At 42.3% G+C, this 25287-nt stretch overlaps 1 protein-coding gene across 4 annotated transcripts in view; it reads right to left on the reverse strand.

Annotated features, from left to right (window-relative positions):
- The window catches only part of Atp8a1 (ATPase phospholipid transporting 8A1), a 215914-nt gene that overhangs the window by 71270 nt on the left and 119357 nt on the right, over positions 1-25287 (reverse strand). For all 4 annotated transcript variants that reach the window (XM_021654950.2, XM_021654952.2, XM_021654951.2 and 1 more), the window contains 2 exons: positions 17707-17845; positions 12206-12270 (listed from right to left, as the gene is read on the reverse strand). In XM_021654950.2, the coding sequence (XP_021510625.1) occupies positions 12206-12270; positions 17707-17845 (204 nt within the window). The remainder of the gene's footprint in view (positions 1-12205; positions 12271-17706; positions 17846-25287) is intronic.

Raw genomic sequence — 25287 nt, forward strand, 5'->3', positions numbered from 1 at the left:
ACTGAGTTGTGCAGACGACTCAGGTTTTATTAGACTCCACTAAGTCCATGAGATTTTTACTTATGAGATTGGGGTGGTAAGAACGCTCCAGAGCATTAGTTCTCCCCTGTGGATCGCGACCCCTATGAGGAGGGATGGCATAACAGATATCTGCATTATCAATATAGATATTTACATTAGGATTCAAAACAGCAGCAGAATTACAGTTATGAAGTAGCAACAAGAATAATTTTATGGTTAGGGGACAGTACGATATGAGGAATTAACTGTATTAAAGGGCAGCAGCACTAGGGAGGTTGAGAACCAGTGTTCCAGAGGGATTGTAACAAAGCAGTGTGCTGCTTCCCTTACTTGTGGCTAAATCGTCCTGGCACCCAAGCTGACACCCACGCTCTTCACCCTCCTCTGGTGTCAGCTCTAACCGAGGTAACAATGCAGTGAAACAGCACCTGCAAACCGCCTAGCCCTGCACCGCGCTAGAAAATCCAGGAGGCGTGCAGTACGGCAATCTCTTTAAGTTTTCCTAAAAGTCTCCTGATGAAACTGCTCCCATCTACGTGTGGCCACTAAAACTTAACTCTCCCAGCATGTTTTCTGGAAATCTGACTGCCCTCCAGCGCCAGTGATGAGTACGTCTCCTCTTCTCAAATGGCATATAGCTCTTGGTGCATGGTGGGAGGAGAAATATTTATATAATTAATGTCTGTTTTTTCTTAACAATTTCTGCCTGAGGCAGAACAATCTGATACAGCTCATTTCAAAAATTTCAAAGTAAAATGAAGTTTCTCTGTCACTATTTGCATGTTCTCATATGAGTGACTGCATGAATATATTTGTTTGTTTACGATAAATGTAAGACTTGTTTTTCAAACATAGTTATAGCACCATCAAGGATCTGAAATTTTGTTTTATAATTTTTATTTTTTTTTATATTAATCACAGGTTACTTTGTATCCCAGCCGTAGCCCCCTCCCTCATTCCCTCCCAATCCCACCCTATCTCCTTCATCTCCTCCTTGCCCCTCTCCAAGTCCACTGATAGAGGAGGTCCTCCTCCCCTTTCATCTGACCCTAGTTAATCAGGTCTCATCAGGACTGGCTGCAATGTCCTCCTCTGTGGCCTAGCAAGTCTGCTCCTCCCTCTGGGGATGGGGGTAGGTCAAAGAGCCCGCCACTGAATTTTTTGTTAAGCACAGAGAATTTTGCTTAGACAGTGGAGATTTACTTTACTTCGGTTTTATTTTAATTCACTATAATCTAAGGACAGATAAATATATAAAATCTTGATATCTAAACGTTTCATTAGCTATTTTGGTGGGTGGTGGTCTTACCTCATTATCATTTAAGACATCAGTTTTATGTCCAAATGTTTCATTCTTTCTCTGCTTTTATGTTCTCCAAATGTTCACACCTTAAAATTGCAAATTAACAGAACATTCCAGGAGCATTTTAAATAACATATTCTGACTCTACCAAGTACGGACAACGTTAGCACGTTCTCCAAGAGTGAGTTATGACTCCTGTAATAACAACTTGGATAAACCGCTGGGTATTACTTATTTTTCTACAATGTGTTACTGATTCAGTGGAACACTGGACATTCCAAATACGCCTACGCAATCCATATATCAACTGCTCTTCCAGCTACTGCAGGCAACAGTAAAAGGATATACACCGGAGAGTAGAGAGAAACTACATTTCTATACAACCGGTCCATTGAGTGTGCACCCCAGTCAGTACGGCTAGTGCTTTTTGACATAGTTTTTGATCAAAAAAACCTTTGGTGTTTCCAAATTCCTATCCTAAATTAGAATATAATGTTTAAAAACATACGTAGATAGAACCAAATCAATATAAAGTAATTTTTGCAAAATGGGTAAGGGCAGACAGAAGGTGAAGTCATTAAAAACATATGGTCAGGCCGGTCCTCCGAAGCAGTTTCGTGGAAGGCGGCCAAACAAATGCATTTCATCAATACATATTGCTAAAGATAATGGAGATGGGCGGGGGGGGGGGGAAGAGACAAAAAAAAAAGTATTCCACGCTTTGTTGATATACAAGTATGGGTTTCCCTGAATGAGGGCAGATGTAAAACACTGTAGTTGAGAAAATGGTCCAGTCTCCTGGGGGGGTGGCAGGGGGGCGGGTGTCATGCCATCTGAGAAAGGTCAAGGGTCACAAAATGGAAGCAGGTAAAAGGAGGAAGTTGGAGTGCGGGATAAATTGCTCTTGGCCTCTCAGCAGAGGTTTCGGACTCTGGATTATGATTGGTTCCATAAGGAAAATAATTCCTCATGAGCACCCAGTCTCACTTGGGGTAGAGAAGAGAGACGTGTCCAATGGGTAGCCAGCCTGTGTTTTGGTGTTGGGGTTGGGGTTTGCAGTAAAGTAAGATCAGCCCAGGGAAAGGAAGAAAGAATGAAGTGGGGGAAGTAATTATATAATTTGAATAGTTTTGTGGATAAAGGCTTTTACCAAATCCTTCACGGTAATTATTTTAAACCACCGCGGAGAGCCTCCTAAACACTTATTTTGAGGTTGGTATTAACTATTCCCCAGCGGTGGCTGTGATTCAAACGCAAAAGGAAGCATTCTTGGAGGAACTGGGTCGGCAGACATCCAGTCTCTCCCGTTGCCTTCAGTTCAGCCAGGGCAGGGTTGCTCAGAATATACCACTGGCTTTCCGAAAACAAGCAATAAGCAAATTACCAAATCAACAGTCTGGAGAAGGTAGGTACTGAGGCCTAGGAGAAACTGTTTCCCATACCCGGAGAAAAACAAATGCTGAACCCATCTGCTTAACCATTTCAATTAATAAATGGAGGCATCTGGAAGAATCATTACCTGGAGTTCTCTCCTAGGGCAGAGACCGAATACACACTGTTTCTATTACTTTCTGTGTGCATTCAGTAACATCTATGTACATTTTTCATATGGGCAAAATTGAATTCCATGAATTTTTCTGGAAGGGCATTTTCTTTTAACTGCTCCGTGGCTCTGGGGTTGAGTGAAAGAACAAATTAAACAAGCTGGAAGATGGGACAATGGCTCTCAGGCCACAGACTCCTGTGACTGAGTCATTCCGTCACTGGAGAAGGTATAAGTTATTTAAAGATAGATCCCAATGCAGATAAAAGCACGCTCTGGCCTTGGAGTTTGGGAAGTGGCGAGTCAGGATGCTGTGATCACTAGCGTGTGAACGCACGCACACGCTCCATGTATAATGTGAACCAATAGCCCCTGCCCAACCTACAGAAGCAGAGAGCGACACCTGGGGCTTCATCAGTCAGTGTCTCACAGACTGCGGTTTGAAATGTCCTTCTGACCTGCCAAAGGTACGGGCGCGAGGCGAGGGGTGAGCTCCCAGAAATGTCAACAGTTTGTGGGGAGAGCGGCCAGGGAGAAGCGTGGCTAGGAAGCACTTATCTGTAATTCTAGGTCTCAGGAAAGAGCGTAGATGTTTAGGCGGAGTGAGGGAAAGAATATTCAGATCTGAGGGCAGGAGAAATTCTTGAAACAGAGACACTGTGAATCTGTGAACAATTTTACTCAGGGTTCTGTGTGCCAGCCATTTTTGCTGTGTTGTGTTTACAGAAGGGGACATATTTAATTCCATGAGACCAAACAACGTGTTTGATGTAACCTTTTCAACCACTTACTCTGGCTGCGAGCAGATATGGTCTCCAATTAGGGGCATGGAAAATAGATGATTTGTTCAAACACCATTTTTACTTTTTAGTGATGCTAACATTTCTTACTGGGGGTAAGCAGTGTGCCTTACAGGATCTAAATAAATTCCCCACCTCGGAGCATTACAAGACTGCATCTCGGCTTCAGGCAGAGAACAGTCACACCTTTAACTACATGAGGACTTCGAGACCTCACGCTGTAAGAACTTTGCTACAGGTAAAAGAAAAATCAGAATTGAAGCACCAACACTGGCCGTGGTAGGAAACTCAGTGTGGTTTCAAACCTGTCTAAGCTAGTTTTCAGAGCAATACAAAATGTATTGTATTAGACTCAGGGGATGTATCAAAACCAAACCTGAAGTAGCCCACATTTTCTTTTTTCCCTTTCTCTTCTGGAGTCAAGTCAATGACTTGCTTATTCTGGATTTCTTTCAGAAGCCATTTGCTGATGGCTGGTTCCCAAAACAGTGAGGTTTGTCTGCATAAAACACGTAAGTCGAGCTCAAAAGGTGTAGATGACAACTTCAGCATTTATATCCTGAACATCCTATATGTTAACAGTAGAAATTTACACAGTGTTAAAAAGTCAAATGTAGCTAGGGAAAAAAAATTAACAATTCTGTGAAGGGTTTTCTTTTACCATGGTGTTGGAAAAAATTAAAAAAAAAAATGCTTGTTAACTTAATCTCCAATGTGGCCAACAATTAATTTTCTGTAAAATATATCAGAAAGGAAATCCTGGAATCCACAATCTTATGGCTGGTTTGGGGACATATTCCCCAATTAAACAGAGAAGTGAAAGCAACTTCAGAGCAAGGTAGCTGTGTAAAGTTATCTCTCATGGAAACCAGCAATGAAGAGCTTTCCTCTTCCAGGAATAATAATGCTGAAAGAAAGAGGAACAGTGAAGACTGTGGTCATAGTATTTCTGGAATGCTTACCATGGCAGGGTGCAAAACCAGGGAAGGTTAAGGGAACATGGGAGAAGAAGATGCCCCTCACCTTTGAGTCTGACAGAAGCCTCTCACCCACTAAGAACAAAACATTCACATTCAATTAACATTAACTGTGAATGTTGCATACCTAGAGAGAATAATATTTGGAGTTATTTCCAAGTAAGAATGTTAAAGTAGCATGAACTGTGCTTAATGCCCAAGGGTCCACTACCTCCTTCCTTTCCCAACTGTAAACCAACAATATACTTACTAGGAATCTCATACAAACCCCATTTCTAGTTTATTTTTATTTATTTATTTATTTTTTTAAGGTCTTAACTGCCTTGTGGAACTCTTGTGACTCATGGTTAACCATTGCAGATTATAATCCCTATCCAAGGCATCCCAGAATAACCATATAATCTCATTTATTGAAAAAGAATCAGGTGCCAGGTGGGGGTGGCACACACCTTTATTTCCAGTACGTGTTGGGGGAGGGGGCTAAGACAGGTGGATAGCTTGGCAACTGAGACAAAACCCAAGAGCCAACAAAATTGTTTTCTGGTTACTGCAAAGACGCTGAAGGATACTTGTTGGGGCACCCACACCATTGCTGAGTGTGTCCTCTTTCCCTGATCTCTCTCTTCTTATTAACTTAGATTTAAAGCTCTACTAAAATCTCATCCTAACTCCCTACTCAGTCTTTACCATATCCTCCTGAAAGTTCTTTTCTGTGGTGTGTTCTGAGTCTCAGCTGAAGTTCAGTCGAAGTCTCAAAAGAACGCCAGGATGCTGCAGGTAGAGGCAGTGTCTGACTACCTCTGTCTCCCATACCACTGCTGGCTAGCAGCTGTGCTCAGTATTTAAGGGGTACAGTTTTGTTTAATCCTTATGATATGAGAGGGCTTAGATATTTTTCACGACTTCTATTTCACAAATAGGGCAGCTGAAGGCAAGGACAAAAACACTCATACATTATGTTCTGGAGTCAAATAACTAAGTACCTAGTGCCTGTCTGTGATTGGCCTAGGGTCCCTTTCTAGATTCCTCAGCTGTAAGAGAACAGCAATGCATGGAATCCTGCAGAAGGGACAGAAGTCCCCTGCATAGAGTATCACGGTTTAAATGTAAAATATTTCTCATGGTCTCATGCTTGGAGTACTCGGTCCACGGGAGAAGCTTGTTTTGGCAGGTTGTAGAACTGCCGGAACATGGCAACCAGCTGGCAGATGCACGCCACGAGAGTAAGGCCTTTGAGGGGTAAAGCCTGACCCAGTGTCTAGTCCCAGTCTTTGCTTCCTGTTCCAACAAGACAAGAGGAGAAGCTGTACTGTCTTGCATGCATGAATTCTGCCGTATCTTCACATTATACTCCATGATGGACTGAAGCCACCATCAGAGTGAATCCTTCCTCCTTTGGGTTTTTCTGTCTGGTATTTTGTCGTGGCATCGAGAAAAGCAACTTGCATGCCTAGAAAGCCGGCAAATTACATTCTCCTAGAAGACAGATGATACATAGCTTCCCCAAACCTCAGGCTGGGTATCCTGGCTAGGCTGGATTGTGAATGACTATGGCAGCCACAGCAAGTCTAGAAAAACCCCACCCTGATGAGCAGAGGTGGGTGGGGCTAATTAGGAATTTGGGATTGCTGGAACCTTTGGCTGTGAGTGAAGGGAATTTATTTCTCTGAATATCATTCTTGTTATTGGAATCAATGAATCTCCGTCTGTTCCCCAGAGGAAAGTCAGGCAATAGAAAGGAGGCTATACTAGGGTAGGAATGTAAGATCTACGTCTTCCTTGTGAGAGAGCCCACAGTTGCTCATTCCCAAGAAATGCCAGGTGCATGTAAGGCTAAAGATGTATAGAGGAGACCCAGGAATGATGCATTGGGAAGACGCAAGTGGCTTAAGAAATGACAGTCTCTTGGTTACCTGTCCTAGATTTGACAGGTGAAATCCAGGTGTGGTTTTGAGCTACTGCAATGAGACAAGCCTTCAAGATTTTTCTAATCATGCAAAAGTTATGTCAAAGCTATCAAACAAGGAGCTGGAGAGATGGCTCTGCAGTTAGGAGCGCGTGCTGCTCTTCCAGAGTATATGGGTTTGATTCCCAGCAGCCATATCAAGTAGAACTAGAATATAATTGTAACTCGAGCTTCAGGGGACGGGAAACCTCTGGTTTCCACACGCTCCTGTACACACTTAGATACATAATTAAAAAATAACAAAAATGAATCCTAAAGATTAACTAATTTAAATCCTAAAAATTAAAACAACTACAAAAAGAACAACAACAAACAAACGCTGACTCATCTGGGAATAGTTCTAGAGCTCCACCGTGCTGTCATGCCAAGGAGGACTCAAGTAATCTCACAATAACCTTTCTTAACGTAAAACAAACCTAGTCTTTCCACAACAATTTTCAGTAATCTTGAAAGACTTTAATTAAAATTTGGGAAGTAAAACCAGGTCACAGTATAAGATTCTCTGTTCTTGCCTCACAGTGGAAATACTTAACATTTTTTGATAGACTAGTTTTAATGTATTTTATGATAGACTCAAGGGTTTACAGGAAATGTAAAAAGGATTCCCTAGATGAGTCAGTAAGTAAGGGGCTTCTGGGAGGTTTGTAAGAGAGTTCCTGAGCACTGAGTGGGGTTATGGGAAAGAGTATTTCCATGAAGCCAACATAATGAAATTTCTGACTCTGATGACAAAAATTCTCCTCAGCTAGATCAGGATCCTTAAGCGAGCAGGTCAATGAAACACCATAAACACCATATAAATTATAAAAAGTATCTGCTTATTACCTAATAGGTTTTGATCAACTTTATATGCCTTTTGATGATAATCACTCATGAAATTCTTTTCTTTCCTCTGTGTGACAAATGCATGTATGCTTTTGTGTGTGTGTGTGTGCACGCACATGTGTGTCCTTAAGCTGGAGGTTAATGTTTGGATGATGTTCAACAAGTCTTTCTGCCTCAGATCCCTCTTGCTTTGCCTTGTGGTGGGAGTAACGGGAGACAGAAAAACCTGCCAGGTTTCCAGTCAGGTCTGAAAACATTTGATAGGCATGTGTCTTCAACTGGTTGTATGCATGTACTCAAAGGCTTTAAAAATGGTCGAGGAGGTGCCTTTTTGTTTGTTTGTTTTCTTTTCTTTATTCTTTTCAAGAAGATTAATGACACTGAAACTCAAGAAATGACACAAGAGGCCAGTGATGCTGTTGAACAATATTTTCTGAGAGACAAACGTTTCCTTTATCCACATCACCAGAAGGCACTTTGTCTTCTTTTTAGAGCTAGTGTCTTCCAGTGTAGCTCTGGCGGCCTCAGACTTGTTACCCTCCTGCCTCTGCCTCCTGAGTACTGAGATTACAGGCAAATGCCACTGTGCCAACTGCAGGGAGGAGACGTTTTCTATGTGAATGTTAAGAACTTCAAAACATAATTCTTTATAACAACGTAACATGCTATCTACCTTCCCCACTTCAACATTAGCATAGTAGAGCACTTGGACAGTGTGTATAGTAATATGTGTCACTCATGTGAGAGATGACTGACAGCAAGAATTTACTGCCTCATGAAAAATATTAAAGAAGGAAAACGCTCATTATGCAAAACAGAAAGCCCTGAGACACTGTGTTCCTAAGTTTATTACTTGTGAATTGTTCTTGGTGCTCATGGAATGATCGCCCGGTGCCTTCTTGTCAGTACAGTCTGGATACTGACAGGCTGTTTTTCTTCCCCTCTGCAATGGGAAATACAAACACTGATTTACCTAAAGGGCCTTCTAGCAGCTCTCAAGATTTGCCTGAACTCAGAGCCTCCAGATTTTTATGACAGATCAGAAGGCACTGTGCAAAGCGATGCTTCGTCTCCTGCTGAGAAACAAATGAGTTCATCCCAGGAGGTCTGACCCCAGACAGCCAGATTTGTAAATTCACTACTCAGCTCCCAGGGAGAAAAACCTTCCCCAGACAGTGTTTGGAAGACTGGCAGTCAGGAGCGCAGGCAAATGAGTGCTAATCCATTGAGCCACAATGTGTGCCTCCTGCCATGAACTACTTGAATTCATAAGGAGGCTTCAGATAGGATGAATTACCTCAAATTGAAAACTGATGCACATTTTTTTTTCTTTTAAAGGGAAGCCCTTGACTTAAAATTATGTGGTGACTCAGTGCACAGGTATTTACCCAGTGTTTACTATGTGTTAGGTAATTTGTTGGGCACTGGGAGGGTAAGCTAGAGCAGTCCCTGCTCTCAGCGAAACTGGGTGTTCCTGGACTCTTTTCTCTCTCATTTCTTGAAAAAATAGGTAGTGAAAGTACTTTTGAGGTGTCTCTCCATTTGAGTTGCCACCTTAGAAATCTTAAAATAAAAACAAACACCAGCGTCTTAACAGTATAGGAATAGTGTGTGTGCTGGTTGGTTTTGTCCATTTGAGTCTAGACACAACTGGGAAGAAAGACTCTGGGCTGTGGAGTTGCCTCCACTCAGATCACGGGGGCATTTTCCTTCTTTTCTTTCTTTCTTTCTTTCTTTCTTTCTTTCTTTCTTTCTCTCTCTCTCTCTCTCTTTCTTTTTTTCTGCCTCCCTCCCTCCCTCCCTTCCTCTCTCCCTCCCTCCCTCCTTCTTTCCTTCCTTTCTTCCTTTCTTTTTTTCTTCAAGACAGGGTGTCTCTGTGTAGCCTTGGCTGTCTTGGACTCCACTTGTAGACCTGGCTGGCCTTGAACTCACAGAGATCTGTCTGCTTCAGCTTCCCTGAGTACTGGGATTAAAGGCGTGTGCCACCACAGCCCACTGGCATTTTCTTAATGGCTAATTATGTAGGAGGGCTCAGTCCATTGTGGGCCGGTGCCATCCCTAAACATGTGGGCCTCAGCTATATTAAAAAGGTAGCTTAGCAAACCAGGAGTAAGCTAACAAGCAGTGGGCCTACAACCTATCAGCCCAATAAACCCTTTCCTCCCAAGGTACTTTTGGTCATGGTGTTTATCACCAAACGTTGTACTTGTTTATCACCAAACGTTGTACATTGACTATTTTTGATATTTCAATTTCCCCCTTCGGGCTATTATTTATCGTACTTGATATCTAAAAACAGAGAAATGCTTATCTGAGAAATGAATGGAAATGATGGAGCAGAATAAAACAAAAGCAGGCGTGCTGGCACAAGCTGCAGAAGGCAAAAAGCCTAACTCCAGATGCAGCAATGAAGCAGACTTGCGTTCTGTGTTCGGCCCCACAGGTTCTAAAATTTGGATTCTCCTGGTGTTAGAGAAACTGCTCACCAGTGTGTCCTATGGAACTGAAAATGCACAGACTCCAGCAGGTGGGTTTCCACAATGTTACAGGCACATGCAGCTCTGTCTGGGGCCACTGTTGGTGGCTCTTTTCCAAGAACCATAGGGTCAAGTTTCTGAGCTGTTCCACAAAATCCTTGCCACTGGGGCCTGCTTCCTTCCCCCTTACCGTGGTCTTTTACACGACATCTGTGCCTCCTTGCCCTTCCATACATGCCTGGACATCATAGCTCTGATAGGTACCTCGTATGAATGAAGTTGAGAAAAACACCTGTGCTGGTGTGTTCTCTAACCTGCCCGAGCTGGCTGTGGTCGGCTTGAGATCACCTTTCCAGTTCTAACGCTGTCATTTCTTTCTAGGTGCCACAGTTAGCGAAGATTAAGTAGATTCACAATGTACATCACACAGACACGGAAACACATAAACAAATGTGTTAGAGGCACAAAGCAGTACGCAGAGCATGCTATGGCATTTTTTAAAGTTTGTTGTTAGATTTATTTATTTTACGCGTGTAAGTATTTTGCCTCCACGTGTGTGATTCATTGGATCCTTTGGAACTGGAGTTAGGGGTAGTGGTAAACTACCCATGTACATACTGGAACTATGTGGGTCTTCTGCAAGACGAAGAGTGCTCTTAGCCTTTTTTTTTTTTTTCTAAACAGTGAGAAGCACAGACTAGTGGGAAGGCTTACTGAGTAAGAAGAGTGCCTTCTGCCAACTCTGCTGACCTGAGTTCGATTCCTAGAACCCATGTGGTGGAAGACTAGAACTGACCCTTGCAAGTTGCCCTCTGACCTCCACATCCACGTCATGGCGTGTTTGTACACACACACACACACACACACACACACACACACACACCAAATAAATAAAGAAATGGGCAAACAGCAACAGCAGCAGCAACAAAAACCCAGTTAGAGAATGTACATGGAGAAACACATCAGGTATAGACCAGCTCTCTGGGTCAAGATGCCGAGAGGAAAGGGAAATTTAGATGCAGACATGGACGATCCACTTTGTACCACCTGTACTGTTCCCTGGAATGAAGACTCCATACCACATGCCTTCACAAGTTATAAAGAAAAAAAAAGTCCTCAACAAGTTATAACCCCATGCTCAAGTTGGCTGTTCTCCTTCCCATTTTCTGAGTACAGCTTGGTCCTCCCTGCCAGAACTTTCTGCTTCAAATGGGCTTCCTCACTCACTGACTCACTTCTACCGGATGAGCTGTTATCATCTTTATGAAAATGTTATGTGTCACAGGAGCCTCACAGCAAACATCTTCATCGACTACATATCTGCTTTGGGCTGTTATGTGTGGGCATTTACTTGGCTTTTTATGTGTCAGCTTTTAGAGGGCAGGGCTGACTTGGTCATTGCTCACAGGCACAAATCTTGGCTTTGGCAGCTCAGAGCTAATACCTAGGAAGGCGGGAGGACTGCCGAAGGGTGTGATATGCAGAGCCATGATGATACCACAGCAAAACCACACACCGTTACAGTCGTTCAAGGACTGCACAAGCAAAGGAGAAAGTATCAGGTTCTGAGGGTGAGTAATGAAAACATTTGCAATCAAGTAATTCTTACTAATAACCTGTCCCTCAGCCAGCTTCTAAACACTGTCCTCAAGCTTTTTTCAGCACCTCTCAACACATGCGGGTGGCCTTGATGCTTCCCCCAAATTCCTAATTATCAGGTTTACTCCGCTCTGCTTTTTTGCGTCATTGTAGCTATTTTAAGCATCTGTAAAATCATCACCTCTCCTGTTTTGTCTTCCACCTTAAATTACAAGTAGCCACCTTGACTTCAAAGTACTTACAGGTTATTTGTCCTACATTTCATCCTAGTAGTTAGGGCATCAAAAAGGCGGGGGGGGGGGGGGTCCCACCAGAATAAAACAATGAGTCCTTCAGAGCCAGCACTGTTATTTTGTGTTTTACTTTTGAAAACTCTTTAACAACGGAGAAAGACATGTTAACATTGGAAGCTAAAGCAGTTATAAAAGGCTCAACACAGCATTCTGTATGAATGAGCTGCAGCCCCCTGACCTACAGTTCCTACGAAGCAACTTTTCTGTCTCACACCATGAAGGAAATCATATGGCAATTTCTTTTAGCTACTGCACATGCAAAGCGTGACTCAGTTCACAGTAATGTTGTTCAACGTTCTACACACAGTTAAAGCAGAACCATGGTAATAAAGTGCAAAGGCGTCTTCTAACCTCACAGGAATAAAGTGTCTCCACAGATACTTATATAGAAAGTCACTTACATCAAGAGAGCCTTCATTGATAACGATCATTCCCATGTTCCTCCTCAGAAGTCTACAGGAGTGTCCTAGGAAGACACGGATACATAGGTGGGATTAGTTTTTCTGGAAAGAAATGAAGCTGGTAAAGCAACGACGTGATCAAACACCTAAAGCAGATTTTATGGTGAGGGAAGGGTGTCAGTTGTCTTCCAGACTGAAAGGAAGCTAAAAATGAAATGTTCCTCCTGGCCGTTAGGAAGGGTGTGAGGGAAGGCCATCGTCTGTAGCTCTTAATAAACAACACAGAACAACTGTCTATAGCATCTCCACGCCCTGAAAGCTGCCAAGCATATGCACAATATCCTCTGTGAGTCATGGCTGGGCCAGTGGATGTTTGCCGAGAAGGATTCAGGAGGGCGGGTGACTGTCTTAGGGCCCGTCCACCATTTCCCTGTCTTGGATGGTCATGGCGTCATTTTCCTGCCTTCTTTCTCTCACTCTGTTGTATGCCCTCCAGGACAAAGCCACTCCTGTATTAAACCCATGTCTGTCTACTTTAAGTTGGCTTGATATGGTTGATACAGCTGAGGAAACACAGGCAACCCTGCCTGACTGGTCTCACGCTCACAAAAATTATAATGGCGTCATTTACACTCATTGCCTCTGTACTCTGAGTGTCTTGCTCAGCCATCATCAGAGAAGCTTCTTCCTGTCAGCAGATGGGAACAGATACAGAGACCCACAGCCAGACATTTATGCAGAAAATGAGAGATCCTGGAACACTCAGCCCTAAATGAGATGTCTCCATCAAATCTCTCCCCTCAGGGCTCAGGGAACCTTGGATAAGAGCAAGCAAAGAGGGGAAAAAGAAAAGAAAAGAAAAGAAAAGGGTTAGAGCCAGAGGAGATGGAGGACACCAAGGAAACAAGGCCCTCTACAGCAACAGGATGTACTTGTATATGAACCCGAAGCGACTGAGGCAGTCTACACAGGGCCTGCACAGGTCTGCACCATATGAGGTGGGTCCTAGGGAAAGAAGCAGACACATGTCCTCATTCCTAACCCAGAAATTGGCTCCAACTGGTAACTACTTGCAGAGGAAAATTTAGTTTTCTCCAAGGGAGTCTCACTGGGGAAAATGAACCACTCATAAAGGTAGGCTGCGTGCCTACCAGCACACACCAACAGAAAACGAACTCTGTAGCATCTGTGGAGGTTCCTTGTCTGATAATGTCATGCCAGAGCTTAAAAAGGTTTTCCATTATTTTTATTTTATTTATGTATATATTTCTCTTTTCATCCTAAAGATCCTTTGTGTATATATTATGGCTTCCAGTTTTTGTTTTTGTTTTTTTTAAATTTCTGAGTGTGTGAATGAGTGGGTCTCTGTATCTCTGTTTCTCATAACCTTTTCATGGGCTCTTTTCCTTTTTGTTTGTTTTTTGTTATTCTGATGTTAGTTAATTATTTTATCTTATTATATTTTATTATTATCCCTTATTAGAAGCCTGTTTGTGTTCTAATGAGAGACAGAAAAGGGGTAGATCCAGATGGGAGGTGGGAGAAACTGGGAGGAAAGAGACCCATAGCAGAGGGAGAGGAAACCATAATCGGATACATTATGTAAAAAAAAAAAAAATCTGTTTTTAATATCAGGAAAAAAAAATGAAAAATCTGTGAAGCCAGTCACCTCTCTCCATTACCATTTGGTCAAAGCCATCATCACACATCAATGTGGCAACGCGCCCACTGGCTCCTCTGTTTCTAAATTGGCTTTCCAAGGCCGCTGTCAGCCTCACACTCAGAAGCTGTGTCCTGAGGAGACTTGCGTCTTTCCCTGTGGAGGGCCATCTTGTATCTTTCCTGTGCTCTAAGAGCAGCAAATCCAGAGGCCTTCCAAGGCCTGGCATTCCCATCCTGTGGCTCCTCCGTGCTCACCTCAGCATCAATGGTCTCTCTCTAACAGGCAATAATTGCTGTGTTGTCACCTATAGCAAACTCCTTCTCTTTAGGTCATTCCTAAAATGTCACCTTCTGCATGAGTTCTTTCCTGATTTCTGTGCAACACCCGTTTGACATGCCTGTGTGTGTGTGTGTGGGGAAGTACACACATGTGTGTACATGCATGTAGAGGCCAGAGACCAAATATGAGTGCCATTACTCAAGCGCCATCTACCTTCTTTTGTTGAGATGGAGTCTCTCACTGGTTTGGCGCTCACCCAGTAGGTGAGGCTGGCTGGTCTGTGAGTCTGTGTCTGCCAGTCGACCACTGGGAATACAAGCATATACCAATCACAGCTCCTTGTTATTCATGGGTTCTTGTGGGGCAAGCACTGACTGAGTCATCTCCCTAGCCCCTTGTCATTTTCTTTCCCTAACTTCATTTGTCTGTTTCCCTGACCTTAGCTCACATGGCAGGTACTTGTTTGTTTGTTTTTCTGTCCCCAACTGATTCATGTACTTAATTGGAACCTGGTACTATAGACATGATGCCACTGGCTGGGTGAATGAACCCTCTCTACCATTTTTCTGGGAACTTTCACAGCCCAGCAGTTTAACAGTTTAAATGCCACTTTTGTAAGAAAAATGTATGGAACTAGAAATCATTATGTTAAACAAAATGAACCAGACTCAGAAAAACAAAGACGACACACTTCTTCTCTTTTATGTAGAAACCTTGACTTCAGAGAATGAAGGGGTGAGAGGAGGGAAAAGGTCATGAGAAGGGAAGAAATAATATTGAGAGAGGGAGAGACAGAGCAATGGACCCTTGTTATCCGAAAGGAGCATGGGCCCTACTGTCTGGAGAGGAGGGAAACTAGCAGATGGGGCAGGAGGCACGAGAGGGCAGTGGAACAGCTGAGAACAAAGGAGGATGTGCAAGTATTAGAAGCTATTACTAATTAAAAAAAATTAGTAAATAAAATCTATATTAATGACGTGGACTTTGTGATGGCTATTCATGGTCATCAACTTCACTACATCTATGAATTAGCTAAAACCCAAGTGGCTGGGTATACCTGCAGTGAGTAATTTTTTTCTCAATTAAGTCATCTGAAGTGTGAAGACCCACATTTAATATGGATCTTTTGAGGTGGGGAGATCAACTTTGATCTGGACCATATTGTCTACTGGAAGTCTGTATAAAGGACATGAAACTAGGAAGCTTGCTCTCTCTTGCCTGCTTGTTTGCATCTTTCCTAGCAAGTCCTTCATTAGCATTATAGCCTGCTCCTTCAGGATTCTGGCATCTACTGAAGAGACATCAGCCCTGTAGACTGGGCAACTATGGATTCTCGGACTTCCCATTGGTAGACAGCCAGTGTTGGACTAGCTGGACCACAGCCTATAAGCCATTCTAATAAATCCCCTATATCTATATACATATACCTGTGTATCTAGAGAAACAGAATTTTTAGAATATATATATATATATATATATATATATATATATAAAATGAATATATATACAATATATGTTCATTCCATAAGCTCTGTTTTAATACAGATTTACTACACACTTATGGTATAATTTTTATACTCTGAGTATAATTTGGCTGTCTGCTGTAACTTCTAAATGGATTATTAACTAAATGTGCTTGAGATGAAGGGTACGGAACAATGGCCTGCTAAAACTGCGGTTCCATGCAAATGTTGGGCTTCAGGGAATATTCAGGGCTTCAGGGAGTTTTAAACATAAGGTGCATGATCAGTGTATAGAAGGGAATCCATGCTTGGTTACAAATTTGGGGAAAAAGGACTCTTTTCTGTACTATTAGTATTACAGGTTTTGAACACCAAATACTTTCTTCTTTGTCAGACTAGTATTAAAATCACATTGTGTTTCCCCCTCCCTCAAATTTATATGCTGAAGCCTTGACTCTCCCCAGTGTGACTGTGTAGAATATGGGCCTTTAAGAAAGGAGGTAATTAAAATGAAATGATGTAGTGGCCGGCTGTGGTCTTAACGGTCCTCTATTCCCCCAGATTTCAGATTTCTACTTTCCAAAAATGTGAGGAATAAATTTCTGTTGTTTAAGCCTCCTAGTCTTAGATACTCTGTTACGGCAGCTTGAGAGGACGAACACGAACGGCTTCACGGAGCTGACCGCAGGCTGAAAGCAAACTGACAGCCGTATCTTAGAAATGACTTCTGGCCCCAGCAAGTAGAGCGAGCACACGAACGCGCCATGGCTCCCAACGTCTACACCCTCAAAGGTAACTGCAGAAACTGTACACACACCTGCCACTAATGGCGGAAGGCAAGGCCTGAGAGTGCACGTGTGGTTGTACGGGGTGGGCTGGCTGTACACAAAACCACTGCGACTTTAAAGGGGCAGGGGGCCACGAGTAAACAACGAGGTGAGCCCAATCACGTCACACGGTTAGAGCCTTGAAAAACCAACTCTTAAGATACTCCATAATGGATGAGGAGAGGTTGCCCCCTCTCGCATTCTCTCCAGTCCCAAGTATAGCAGCAAGCTCAGCTCTTGTGTTCCAGGAGAATTCACACCGGGGGACAGGTGTGGCAAGCAAGGTGACAAGGTTTATTTCAGCAGGTGAGAAAGCAGAAGTGGAAAGCGAGTTCCCTCCCCAGGAGCGTGGCGCAGCCGAGTGGCAGAGGCACGGGGATGCTGCTGGTCCCTAGACTTAAGCGATATTTTGGTTTATGGTTTCTATATCAAGTTCCCGGTGATAAACACTATAACCAAAATCAACTTGGGGATAAAAGGGTTTGTTTCACCCTTTAGTTCTACAGCGCAGTCCATCATCTAAGAAAGCCAGGGCAGGAACTCAAGGCAGGAACCTGGAGGCAGGGACTGAGGCAGAAGCCATGAAGGGGCACTGCTTATAGGCTTGTTCTCCATGACTTGCTCAATCTGCTTTCTTATGTCATTCAGGACCATGGGCCCCGGGGTGGCAGCACCTACAGGAGGCTAGGCCCTCCTACGTCAATCCTTCATCAAGAAAATGCCCTTTAGACTTGTCTACAAGCAACCTAAGGCAATGGATGCATTTTCTCAACCAAGCATCCTCATCCCAGATACCTCTAGCTTGTGTGAAGCTGACAAGGAATTAGCCAGGGCACCATAGTTGGGACAGTCAGAGATAATCTCCTTCCTGGAGTAGGAAGGTGCTTCCTTAGAAGTTATCTTTCCCACAATTCAGTCTGTTAGAATTAAGTACATTAGGTATAAGAATATGTGTAAAGTTGAGAAGTTTACTGGGGAAAACAGTAACCTGCTCCAGGTTGGAGGACTGGGCTTCTTGCAAGGGGGCCAGGGTCTTATGAGACTAGCTTTGTTGATTTTCCTACAGCTTTGTCTCTCCTTCTGAATCTGTTCAGGTTAACTATCTCAGGTTCAAACCAAAGCCCTGTCCTCACTGTCTCTAGCCTCACTTTTTTTTTTTTTTGAAAAAAAAACAAAAAAAACCAAAAAACACATCTTTAATTCATCTTATTAAAACACATTGGCCTGTTAGAAGGTATCAGGATTTAAAATTTGAGTGGGATGAATTACCAATATTAATGGCAGTTTCTTGCTTGTCCCCGGTGAGGATCCATATTTTGATGTCAGCTTTCATTAGAGTTTCTATGGTTTCAGGCACTTGGTCTTGTAATTTATCCTCGATGGCTGTGGCTCCAAGTAGCTGAAGATTCTGGAAAAAAAAGTATTGGAAATTTGAAAGTGAGAACTATTTTAATATAAGAAAAAAAAAAACCTGAAATATGGGTTTTTTTGTTTGTTTTAAATTAGAGACAAAGGTAATTCATGGACTTAGGCATACATCCTAAGCATCCTGCTGTATTCTTTTTTAAGGACCCTTGACCTTAATCCAATCATTTTGGCTGAGAATGAGACTCCCTGAAGCAGTTTTACCTTAATTCTTTCTAAAGTAAAGATCTAATTCATAAGATAAAAACAAACCTTAAATTTTTCTCTCTTTGTCTGTGTCTGTCTCTGTGTCTATCTGTCTCTGTCCCCTCCCTACTCTCTCTCTCTCTCTCTCTCTCTCTCTCTCTCTCTCTCTCACACACACACACACACACCCACCCACACACACACACAAAGGGGCATTAAAAAGTCAGCTTAAAAGGAGTAGATGGCTAATAGAAACAAATCGGGGAGAAACAATCACGCCCGGGTTACAACACGGATTAAATTTCACTTTAATGCAGTGTCAGGAAATGTACACACACACACACACAAAAAACCCAAAAGTGATGATGAGGAAACAATAAACTGAGTGACACCATGAGCCTCTATGAAACCATAGTTTGAGTGTTTTTCACATGGTTCTAGCTTCGTGAGCTGGAAGGTGAGACCATCACAGGGCTCTGGTGTGTACGGCAATACCTTTCACATAAAACTGAGTATATCAATAGAGGTAAACCTTAGGGACACTTCAAGTTTAGTTCTGGAATACCACAAAAGAGTAAAAATGAAGCAAGTCACATGAACTTTCTGTTTTCCCAGTGAATATGTCATGCTTATACAACCCCACAGTCCATTCAGTGTATGGTATTATCAGGTATGAAAAAAATAATGCAAGCATTTTAATTAAAAATACTTTATTGCTAAAAAATGTAATTGGTCACTTGAGCCTTCAGGAATCGAAATGTTTTTGCCAGTGATGAATCTTGCCTTGATGCTGATGGCTCTTGACATGTCAGCAGAAGAGGCTTGCCAATTAAAACAAGACAATGGAATCTGCTTGATCTGGTTGATTATTCTTTCCATGAACTGTTTTCTCTGCAGTGTGCAATGTTGTCTGACAGTCTTTTATTCACAGCAGGACCTTACCAAAGTTGGACTTAATCATCTCAAATCTTGCTACTGCCTTGCCAACCAAGTCTCTGGAACATTCTAAATCCTCTATTATCACTCCAACAATTTTCATAGCATCCTCCTCAGTGACAGATCCCACTGCAAGAAAGCATTTTTTTTCCTTGACTACTAAAGTTTTATCATGTGACTACAGAAATTCATTGACAGCCTCTAGTTCTTTTGATATGTCTGCTGCATCTGTGGTTACTCCCTTCCTGGATGTCTTGAATCCCTGAGAGGAATCTGTGAGGGCTGGAATTACTCTTTTCTGAGGTCCTTTAATGTATTGTTATCTTTACCTCATTTTATGAAGCACAATGGCATCTGGGATGGTGAATCATTTCCAAAAGCTTTTCAATCTACCTAGTTCCATCAGAGAATCACTATCTCCTGTACAGCCTTTATAGACAGTTTTTCTTGAGTAATAAGACTTAAAAGTTGAGCTTGCTCCTTGATTTGTGGGCTGCACCATGAATGCTGTGCTGGCAGGCACAAAAACATTAACCTTCTTGTGCTTTTAAGTCTGTTACAATCATTGGGGAGCCAGGTGCACTGTCAATGAGCAATACCATTTTGAAATAATTTTTTTCCTGAGCTCTATGTCTCAGGAATGGGCATCAAATGTTCAGCATGCCATGTTATAAGCAGGTATACTACACAGGCTTTGTTGTTGCATAGCCAGAACACAGGTATAGTAGATTCACTATAGTATAACCCTTAAAGGTTTTAGATATTCAGAATGGTAAATCAGCACTGGTTTTCTTTAGTCACCGGCTGCATTTATTCCAATTTGTCCCTTTGAACTCAGGCACTGATTTCTTCTCTCTAGCTGTGAATGTTTTGGGTGGCCTCTTTCTCTAATTAGAAGCTTGTTTGATCTTCACTGGAAATCTGTTTGCTAATACCGACGTCTTCATCGACTATTTCAGTTAGACTTTCTGGCTACCTTGCTGCAGGGTCTGCATTAGCACTTGTTGGCTGACCCTGAACGTCCATTTGTGGAGATGGACTCTTTAATTAAAGCACTTGAGCCAACCTGTCGGGTTTGAACTCTTCTCTGCAGCTTTCTCGGTCTCTATTTGTTTTTCACAGAATTGAAGAGGTTAAGAGTTCACTTAGGGCCGGGGGATGGAGGCACAAGAATTCTACCACTAAACCACCAATGCCAAGAGTTTGCTTTGAATTAGATTTTGGCTTATAGGAATGCTTTAGCAGGTTTGATCTCCTAACAAACCACTAAGACTTTCTCCACATCAGCGTCGGGATATTATTTTGCTTTCGTATCACTTATGTGTTCATTGGAACAGGACTTTAACTTCCTTTAAGATTGATAGTCACGACTTGGTTATTTGGTGAAAAAAGACAAACGTTTAGTCTTTCTTGGCTTTAGATATGCCTTCCGTGCTTCGCTTAATAATTTCCAGCTTTTGATTTAAAATGAGAGACAACTCTTCCTTTCGCTTTACTACTTGGGTGTGAACAGTAGGGTGAATCTACTTTTAATATTGTAGCTCGGAGAACAAGACCCATGGAGAGGGAGCAAGATGGAGGAATGGCTGCCTGCTGGAGCCATGAGAACACACACATTTATTAAGGTTATGGTGTTTCAAAACAATTACAATAGCAAAGGTTACTGAATACAGATTACCATAACAAATGCAACAATCAAGACAAACATCTCAAGAATTAACCGAGGCTTAACACTTAGACATGAAACAAGCACATGCTACGTGTGTATGTAATTTATGTCTGTATCAGCTGGGGGGTGCTTCTTGCTGCAATAGAAAAGTCTTAACAATGATGTAGGAGAAGGGTTGGTTTTTCCCACATGAGCAGGCTTCAGGTAGGTAGCGACTGGGAACTACCGACTACAACCACACCTCCACGCTCAACTCCACATCCAATCTCCTGATATCTCAGAGTAGTTGTCCTGGGGGCACGACTAAAATGGCTGTTCTGAAGCCAAGAGCAAGGAGGCAATACCAAGTATATCTGTTTCTTATCTGGAAAGTGGAGCTATTTCTACAAACGCTCAACATATTTCCAAACACGGTCAGTTGGCCAGGCTCTGCTAAAGGGCTGTTCTTAATTATGTATTTAGCTTTCCTAGCCTCCATGGTGGATCTGTCAAGACAAAAAAGTATGGTTGAGGGCTAACTTAGCCCAGCAACAGGCTCTTCCATAAGGGACACATAGAGGGTGCAGTCTATGAAAGGCGTTTGCATAGTATCTCTCTCTCTCTAGCCTCATTTTCTCCCTCAGTACCTTGTCAAGTGACACCTGACTCATACAATGAAGCCAAATTCAAAAGCTACTGCATCTTTTAGCTTTCTGTTCAGAATTATGCTAACCTTTTCACATATTTTCACTTACCTTGCAGATTGAACACATAATGAAAAATCTGAAATCTAAAATGGTAAAAAAAAAAAATCTGTATGACTATCAACATGATGCCACAATGGGAAAATATACACATGGCCTCAGGAGACAGGTGGCCATCAAAATATAGATGCAACAAGATGTGGATGAGTACAGCACAAAACCACCTTCACACATATGGAGTGCGTGGTATATGAAAATGAAATGAATTCCATGTTTAGATTGGGTCTCTTTCCCAAAGACTCTCACTATGTAGACAAAGTCTCAAATCTTGGAAACAAAGCAAAGCAAAACAAAACACTGAACAAAAAACACTTTTGGCCCTGAGCACGCCAGGCAAGGGACACTCAACCTGTGTTAAGATCAGGCAGTTGAATGTGAAACTCTGGAAGGTTTGCTGAGATGTAGGGTCATGCTACTTATCTTTGCATCCCAATGGCATACTAAGAGTGGGCACTTGAGTGACAAACATGACAAAACCCAAATGGTCCAAAATATTGCTACCATTGAGAGCACTTCCTTTTCAGTATGTTCTGAGTCCCCTAGACAGATATCAGACACACCCGATGCGTGACACTTAGCATACGACACAGAAACCACAGAAAGGCGCATCTCCTGATGAATAATTATCACCAAATGTAAGGGGAAGAGACAGAAAGGCTCAATGTCAGTGATGCAGTATCACTGCCGCTTTATTCCAAAGCACACAGTGACTCCATCAGTTCCTGCATCTACTTTAGTGTATTTGCAGTTACATCATTCTGGTTCATATCCGAAAGATGGAACTGTGCTCAGATTTTAAATATTCTATGGGGAACGTGATTCTAAGGAGGGGTGGGGGGTTGTTCTTTTAACATCAATGGAGATTGTTCAGAAACAACCCCACCAAAAGTATCCAAAATAGAAAAAGGTTATCTTTTGTCATGTGTGTCACAAAACACTGGGGTAACTAAATACTTAGTGTGAGTCAAGATGCAAAAACAGTCATGTAAATTACATAAACACAGCTCTACTCTAGGGTGGAAAATGAGCTCAGAAAGTATATAGGTACACATTACCACACACAAAGCTATAAAAATGAAATGACTTCACTGGAGAGATCATGTTGAAATCATATTTGGAAGAAGGAAAGAGTCTGGTTTTATACAGGCAAAGAAAAACATTTTCAACCCAAGCAAAAATAATACGAAGAAACAAAGATGCAGAGCCAGCCAAGTGTGCTAAGAAAGGTGCTGCACAGGATAGCAAGGTGTGTGCCGGTGGCTATTATCACAGGGGTTTCTGCGAGAGTGTCCTGAGCAGTTCTAAGCATTCAGCAAAATTGCAGTGGTCCTACCCTGGGTATGAATAAAGAAACACTGCACCCCAGAGGCTGTTTGCTGCCCTTTATCCTAAGAGCTGCCTGAGAATGGCAGTTAGTGGAGGGCTCTGCAGACCTCTTTCCTTCTCCTCTGGTGTCATTTATTGCGAGATTAGGATCTTGAGTGATAGGCTTCTTTACTTTGGGAAATTAATATCTTTAGTTACACAGCTGTCATTAGAAAAAAAAAAGATGTGAACTTTGCGTGCTTTTCCTGATCGCAGCACCAAAGTGTTCAGGCAGTAATCAATTTCATCCCAAAATATGTATTACCTTACACAGATGGCCATTAATGGCCTCTGTGGGAATGACATATTCAGAATGTGTTGAAACACCAGGATATTCCCATGGTATTTATGGAATGAAAAAAAAAATCCTAAATGCTAATTTTACTTTCAAAATGTCACCATGCCAAAGTTATAAAGATTTCAGGTTGATGACTCTCTGACATAATATACATTTAGTTATCAAAGAAAAATCGTGAAATAATATTTACTTACCTACATAAGCCCTCAATAATCTTATTTTTTAGATGTTTCCAAAGCATGCAGTCTTTTTTTTTTAAAGGGGAGATAAATGTAAAATTTCTACCCCAGTGATTATAAAGACTTTCAAACAGAATATTTTAAACTTAAAGTATATTTCAGTACCACATATTAAGACGGATATAGAAACTATGTTTTTCCTGTCAATGCATGTATATTTTATTAAGTAAAAGGCCTTCAAAGTGACCTATATTTTCATATTAGCAAGTAGGTCACCAGTGCTTAGACTGTGATGTTTTTAAACGAGGAAAATAGAATAATCACACTCAGTCAAATCACACTTGTGAATGCAACATGGCGTGTTGGATAGCACTTTCTCTAAGATACAGTACTGATCCACAGAATTCTATCCCTGGAGTGACTACAAACATCGCCTAGCAAGACGCAGAAATCCTGATGTCGGTGTAAAACAAGACCATGGCTAGGAAGGTGAGGAGAAAAAAGTACCCAGCGTTTCCTAAGCAGAAACAAGGTTCCAGATACGGGAGAATGTTTTACATTTGTGATCTGAGTTAATAGCTTCAGGGAGGTCAAATACACTATACAAAGTTAAAGAGAGGAGCAACTGAGCTATGACTATAGGAGCAAAGCAACAAGCATCAACGCATGCCCAGAGGAAACAAACGGGAAGGAACCTGATTCAAACATCAGGTCTTTAAACATTTGTCCCTGACCCTAAGCAGTACTCTGCTCTTAAGAATGCTTCTCAGTTCTGAGCCATCCGGATCGGGTTACCTGATTCCCTCTTTCCACACGCAGGTCCCAGTTTTACATTCAAGGATTAGCTCCTTTGAAAAGGCACACTCAAGCCTGCATTCTTCCATTCATTCACTCATTCAGTTAATCATTCATCCATTCATTCATTCATAAATATCAAGCAAGCAGATGAGAGAAAGATCTTGGAGATACAACTAGGAGGTGCTTCCATCATGGAATCTATGATTTTTCAGGCAAGCAAGGCACGGTGGTTCATGCCTGTAATCTCAGCGGCACTCAGGACACTGAGGCAGGAGGATGACTGTGAATTTGAGACTAGGTGGGGCCCACGTAGTGAGTTTCAGAGTGAGATCCTATCTCAAAAAGAGAAGAAAAAAGTGTCACTGGCAACTCTTAAACTTTGCCTGTCGTGCAGGCACTCGAATCCTTAGGGGCTCAGTGACACACTGTGGGGTTCCACGGGTAGAATTTCTCATTGGCCAGGGCTCAGGAGAGGCTTGGGAATGTGTAGTTTCCTGTAGTGTTGCTGGTCAAAGAACCTGAGTATAAGAAGTGCTGGTTTGGAGCCAGATTGCCAACCTGCTTTTCTCTTAAAACACAATAAATAATAGCTCAGGCTCAGAGGGTCACAATTCCCTGCAGCAACTGAATTTTATGATTAAAACATTAAAGCAGCTTCAGACAATATGTGAACAAATGGAGGTAGCTGTGCACCAATAAAAACAGGCAGACGGTGGGTGTTGCCATTGGGCTGGCTTAGCAGACCTTTGCACGTGGAATGCTTGTAGCCGCCTATCTCTGTCTCCTTGACTGAACACTCTGGCTATTCCCTTGTTTAACATCTACCTTTCTCGTTGGTCTGGCTTCCGGTCTTCCATTCCCAGGTCTTTTCCCCACTCCCTGCAATCCTAAACTTCAGGAAAAGCTTCTTAACTACATACAATATAGAGTTACCTTCAGAGAAACATGGCTTCACATAAGAATGCTATGTTTGGGGGACGAGGAGATGGCTTCGTTGATAAAGTGCTTGCTGAGCAAGCAAGAGGGTCTGACCTGGATTCCCAGCGTGTAAAATAATAAACATACAAAAAGAGTTGGGGGATGTATGTGTTTCTAATCCCAGTGCTGGGGAGGCAGAGACAGGAAGATCCCTGGGGCTTTCTGGCCAGCCAGTCTAGGCTAATCAGGGAGTTCCAGGCCAGTGAGAGACCATGTGAAAAAAAAAATTCCAAGGCTGACCTCTGCCCACCATATACACACATCCTTGAACAC

Source organism: Meriones unguiculatus, chromosome 3 (genome assembly GCF_030254825.1).
Source record: "Meriones unguiculatus strain TT.TT164.6M chromosome 3, Bangor_MerUng_6.1, whole genome shotgun sequence".
Taxonomy (NCBI): domain Eukaryota; kingdom Metazoa; phylum Chordata; class Mammalia; order Rodentia; family Muridae; genus Meriones; species Meriones unguiculatus.